Source organism: Nematostella vectensis, chromosome 2 (genome assembly GCF_932526225.1).
Source record: "Nematostella vectensis chromosome 2, jaNemVect1.1, whole genome shotgun sequence".
Lineage (NCBI taxonomy): Eukaryota > Metazoa > Cnidaria > Anthozoa > Actiniaria > Edwardsiidae > Nematostella > Nematostella vectensis.
In genome coordinates this window covers 4763279-4769270 of record NC_064035.1, presented here as the reverse complement: position 1 = coordinate 4769270, position 5992 = coordinate 4763279, and the positions used below count along the sequence as shown (strand labels likewise).

General features: G+C 40.0%; 1 protein-coding gene across 1 annotated transcript; it reads left to right on the top strand.

Moving 5' to 3' along the window:
* The first annotated feature begins 334 nt into the window (after positions 1-334).
* On the top strand, positions 335-5982 carry LOC5508934 (D-3-phosphoglycerate dehydrogenase). Its single transcript, XM_032377772.2, has 10 exons — positions 335-613; positions 701-852; positions 1495-1560; positions 2261-2315; positions 2774-2872; positions 3163-3295; positions 3547-3708; positions 3954-4099; positions 4185-4430; positions 5369-5982. Exons 1-10 carry the CDS (start codon positions 476-478, stop codon positions 5747-5749), a joined length of 1578 nt encoding a protein of 525 aa, XP_032233663.2. The 5' UTR covers positions 335-475; the 3' UTR covers positions 5750-5982.
* Positions 5983-5992: the final 10 nt, after the last annotated feature.

The following is a 5992-nucleotide window of genomic DNA, read 5'->3' as shown; positions in this document are numbered from 1 at the left end:
TTTCACATAATTTCTTTCATGGGCTCCCTGTGGTACAAATATTGAATGATTGTAATATCAGTTTTGAATAAATTTTGTAAGAAAAAAACGTAAAAATTATTGAAAAACTGTAAGTTTCATTCTGTAAGCTTCATATATTTATCTAATAGCATAGCTATAGCTGGCCGCGAAATATTTAGGGGGCACGATACAGGAAATAAGATATGGGTGGGGGGGAGGGGCACGCACCTACTAGTAAGCCATCCTTTGTTTTTTTCTAAAATATGGGGGGTCTCTACCCCTTGGCTACGGCCATGAATAGAGCAGTTGAAAGAGTCCAAGGTCCAGATGTCAGTAGTAGATCAAAGAGTGTGTGAACACGTGCAACCAATCAAGACTTACCAGTTACCATATCCTGCATAATAAGCGCCCCAACACAGAAGGAGAGTTTACCCAGAAGCTTGCAAAACTACACGTGTGTTTTATAAAAAAAATCATGGTTTCCCTCGAACTTAAGCGGGTTTTAATAAGCGACAGCGTTGATAGTTGCTGCAAAACTATCTTGGAAAGAAATGGAGTGACAGTTGATGTCAATACAAAACTTTCGAAAGAAGAACTTGTCTCCGAAATCCCGGTAAATTTAAAATTTCGAAGCTTGCATCAGTTAAAAGAATATCGCAATAGTTTTAATAATATGTCATGTGAATATATTTTTTGTCAGAAATACGATGGCCTTATTGTAAGATCCGCCACCAAAGTATCAGAAGACGTGATCAAAGCTGGAAAGAACTTGAAAATCATCGGCAGGGCGGGCACTGGAGTCGATAATATCGACACCGTGGCAGCTTCTTTACATGGAGTACTTGTAATGAAGTAAGTTGGACAATAAACCGATTTTTTTCGTTGCATCAATATTTTGGCTTACTCAGGGAAATTTGTGTGATTGTGTGCACACAATCTCTGTCCATCTGTCTGTCTGTCTTTCAACAAATGACTGTCTGTCTACAAATGACTGTCTCTCTATTTGTCTGTCAACAAATGACCATGAAGACACCCTATCCCGGATGACAGGAGCAAAAAATAGGAAAATTAAAAATGTAAGGTTGTGTTAGCTTACATTTTGTTTATATTTTGCCTAGAGGTTCCTTGCATAATATAAAACAAAATAAGCTTGAGTATTTTTTGGTAGAATGATCCGTTCTTGAGATATGATTGAGCAAAGTTGCCTTAGATAATGAAAAAAGTAGCAATTTCGCCCAAAATTGGCAATTTCAGACAAGTCAAGAGTCCTACAATTTGCAATATCTCAAGAAAGGATTATCTACCAAAAAATACTAAAGCTTATTTGGTTTTATTTTACACAAGGAAAATCTATGCTTTCTCCCTGTTAGCACCCTCCCCCCCACAGAAGAACCCTCTCACCCCCCCTCCCCCCCCCACACACTGAAGAACCCTCTCAGGCTTTAGTAAACAAGGAAAACTAATTGTTTGTATTGTATGATTTTGTTGTTGTAGTACCCCTGGCGGGAACACACTCAGTGCTGCTGAGCACACATGCGCACTTATCAGTTCCTTGGCACGGTTTGTATTTCACTGGTCCACATGGAAACGCCAGACAAAAATTTCCACTTTCAGGCCCATACCCAGGATTTTTCTTGGGGGGGGGGGGGGGGGGGGTGAAATCGGGAAAAAGTGGACTTAATTTTTCCGGAAGGGGAGTGAGTTCTCTGATAAAAATCTGACCACTTGCTGTAAATCCATGGGACATTTATTGTCAAATTTGACTACATACCTGAGTGATCTAGCTTATGCTTTATAGTTTTGTCTACAAATAGCACGTCTATTGAGAACCCAAAGTGGACCTTGGGCCTGACTTTTGAGGGTAGTGACTAGACTAAAACAAAGGTTCCTTGTGCTTTTTTGTCAGGGGATGGGTTCTGCACACTAAGCACGGGTTCCAGGCTAACACTTACAACATTGTAATATGGAATTCAGGCAGAAGATTATTTCTAAGCAATGGTAGACAGTGCAGACTTAGAGAAGCTATAAATTGTGTACTGAAAGTGACATGGAAATGAAAGAATTTTAACAAATCAAAACACAAGCAGGAGGGGGAGTCAGACAGCCACACAAATAACAGTAATACTAAAGAATTTGACGTAAAATGACACAGCATTTTAGCTGTGTTTTTTCTACTTTTCATAATGTTGCACCCTATACCAGCTTGACCAATAAACTCTAGTAGTCTTGTTTATGTTCCTGCAATCCACTCTTTTTTAAGGCACATACCACAAGCATCAGCCTCAACGAAGGAGGGAAAATGGGAGCGTAAGCAGGTAAGTCATACAGTAATCTTGTGGCAAGACAATGCAAATAGTGGCATTTCCATTTTTGTTTGTTGGTTGAAATTATTATATAACAGTAAAAAATGTTTAAATGTTATCAACCCTTGAATCAAGCAATTTACACTTTGGTACTAAAGAGAGCCAGTTACTGGTCCTGAGAACCCCCTCCCCCATCTGCATGCCCCATTATTTTTCTTAGTTGGGCATGTTTTGGCTAGTTCATTGGGGACAGTTCATGAACCACAGGGTAGTAGCTCAGATTACACAACAAAACTACTTGACCATGTTTTTCAAATCGCAAACAATGCACATTTAAGCAAAATTAGAGGGAATTTCGCTTTCTAGCTTTTCATTTTTTACTATTCATTCTTCTCCTTTCTCTATGAACACACTTAAGGCACTATGTAACTCCAGGTGTGAAATCTCTCATTAAAAAAATTTTTTTGTAGTTTATGGGCAATGAGCTATTTGGAAAGACTCTAGCTATTATTGGTCTTGGAAGGATTGGCCGTGAGGTGGCTTTGCGCATGCAGTCCTATGGAGTTAAGGTAACATTCTTTGTTAGTGTACCTTAAATTTGTCAATGAGCTTTAACAAATACAGTGTTAGTTTAAAAATTCCATTTTATTCAAGAATTATTGAGAGCTGATTAAATGTAACAGTAATTTTTCAACAAATACATTCCTTTTGTACAACTTCAGTATTGGAGCAATTATAATAAGCAATCATATATACATCTTAGCTTCTTAGATTCATCTTAGATTTTTATTATAAACACTTTTGTAGAAAGTCTTCAAATTTAGCAACTGAATCTATATTGACCTCTGTTATACTGTAGACCATTGGGTATGACCCCCTAGTATCACCCCAGGATGCTGCAGAATCTAACATTGAGTGGATGGAAACAGAAAAGATATGGCCATTGGCTGATTACATCACAGTACATGTTCCTCTTATTCCACCTACTAAAGGTACGTTTTTTTTCCTTATGATGTATTCCACTAATCAGATAGATAATATTTGTGGTTTTAGTTTGTGTTAGGTAGCTGCTCTGTATGGCCTTTAACCTAAATTTTTTTTTTCTGGGCCGACTGCCAGCTGAATTATGGCGGGAGATCACAAATAACAAGAGTAAAAAATAAGATTGTAAACTACGAATACCATCTGATTATTAATATTCTTATAATAGCGTTAACATGCCAATTTGATCTTGGTATTTAAGGTATGCTGAATGACAAAACCATTGGCATGTGCAAGAAAGGGGTCTATATTCTGAATGTTGCACGTGGTGGCATCATAGATGAGGAAGCACTTTTGAGAGGGTTAGAGTCTGGGCATGTAGGCGGTGCTGGTCTAGATGTGTTTGTAACAGAACCTCCTACAGGTAAATTAACAAAAGCAAAATGTGCATTATATGACCTGGTGTGAAAGGAATGCAGATTGTTTTATCTTATTTACCAACCCCATACAGTAAGTTATGTAGCCAGTTAAAGTTAGAGTTATAGTACCTGAGTATAGAGAGGACTTGGAGCCTGGTCCCCTTTAAAGAAAAAGATATAAATCCAAAAGCTTTGAGTGTGAGTTAAAGCAAAAAAATGACCTCTTGACTTGTACCATCTACTTCTCTAGGTTCAAGTGCAGATCTTGTAAAGCACCCAAAAGTCATTGCATGCCCACATCTTGGTGCCAGTACTGAAGAGGCCCAAAGACGAGTGGCACAAGAGATTGCAGACCAGTTTGTTGATGGGATGAATGGGAAACCTCTAATTGGGCTGGTAAAGTTGATAAGACCTGGAAGTGTCATCACATCATTTGTATCAATACAATTGTGGGTTTGATTTTTTACATCGCTGTTTATAGGTTAATGTCCCCTTCAACCTCTCTGAAGCACTGAACTCCAAGCCACTGGTGACTCTAGGAGAGAGACTGGGAAAGGTTGCACGAACACTAGCTGGTGGTACTGTTACTAAGGCAATCGTGACTACTCACGGTGCACTCCAGAAGAGCAAGGGATTTCTGACTGCATCAGTATCTGTAGGACTACTGGACCAGCCAGGGACAAATCTCATCAATGCTGTCACACTTGTCAAACAAGCTGGCATTCAGGTAATGGTCTCCTATCAACACTGTCACACTCCAGACATTCAGGTTATGATCTCCTTCTGTGCTGATGCTGGACTGGATGCTGGACTGGACGCTGATTGGCTTACAAGTAATTAGAGTTAGACATGAAATGCACTCTGAAATGGACTCTGTCTGGTATATTTCAACCGTTTTCCTCAAAACCACGACCATTTTTGAGACACAAATAATGTGTCTGTTTGTTCTATAAAATTTTGCCATATTATAATAGAAAACTCGTCGAAGGGGGCTCGTGCAATCCGCTTTTGAAAAACTATCTCGTGCAAATTCTTTCCAAATTCAACTCGAAACAGAATGATTACCTATACAAATTTACAAGAATGCGATGCATTATAGACGCTTCAGTTGAAACGATTATTGCCAAAGTGTTCACACCTCACACGACCTAATCTATGCCTGGATAAGGCCGGCTAAGAGATGTTAAAAAATGCCGTTGTGGCCGGACTTAGGCGCGTACACAGGATTGGCTGAGGAGGAGGGGGGGTAGGGTTCGCAGTCATAGGAATAATATAGAAAAAGCATAGTATTTGAAGATTCCTTTATTAGATATGACCCACTTTCCGGCCGCCAAGGGGCTGGGCACCCCTTTTTGTATGCGCCTGGGACCCACCCATGGACTATATATTAGGAAACTTTCAATCCAATGAGGAATGCGCCTTTTTTCAATAATCCTTAGGGCGCGTATTTTTACTCGTGATTCCGGAATGAGAATGATTAGAATAGAAAAAGCGCACGTTCGTTTATCGCGCGTTCCCATTCCGGAATGGATGGAGGCCATTCCACCAATTCTGCTACCTGTAGCAGAATGACTCGAATGCCATTCTGAACATTCTCTACCAACCAATCCCATTTCAGAATGATAGGAAAAAACGCGCCCTTAGAAGGATTGTTTTCTGATTCAGGTGTCTTCCAATCATGTGGACGAAGCTGTAGCAAGGTTTCCATTGGCTGTGTCTGTTCACGTGATCGGCAACCAAGGTAACGTCTCCGTTAGAGGGTCCATTATTGGAGAAGGTATCCCTGTGCTTTTGAAATATGGTGCTGTGGACTTCAGTGGGCCTGTACCGTTGACAGGAAAGCTAACCTTGTTCAGCACTAAAGATTGCAAGCCAACCCATCTCCTGATGGAGATTATCCCATCTCTACAGAAGGCTAGTGTAGCGATAGACGGTTTTTACACCGCGCCTTCTGAGGCCGAGTCAGTGTGCGCCATCTGTACCGAGTCTAACGTTGAGAATTTGGTTTTACAGAACGGAAAGGTTTTTCCTCAGATATCATTCTAAACCAAGTAATTGTTCTTGTTATAAGTGCATCGCGTTCACGATCAGCTTTCACGCGCGACATGTAGTACAGCAAAGCTGGCTTTTGTCATTGGCAGGGCTTTCCGGACGTATCAAATGCGATTCTGAATGCCATGAAAGCGAAGTTAGATAGCTCAACCTGTTTAACGTATTTATCATACGAAATAGAGAAGTATGTGGAAATTGAAGAGATTAAATTCTGAAAGTATTTGTAACACTTGTCAT

Bases quoted from the DNA above. Each gene is read 5' to 3' on its own strand.
- LOC5508934 (XM_032377772.2), top strand. From the start codon at position 476: ATGGTTTCCCTCGAACTTAAGCGGGTTTTAATAAGCGACAGCGTTGAT. The intron at 3,709-3,953 runs GTAAATTAACAA...CTACTTCTCTAG, and splicing joins TGTAACAGAACCTCCTACAG to GTTCAAGTGCAGATCTTGTA. The intron at 4,431-5,368 runs GTAATGGTCTCC...TTTCTGATTCAG, and splicing joins TCAAACAAGCTGGCATTCAG to GTGTCTTCCAATCATGTGGA.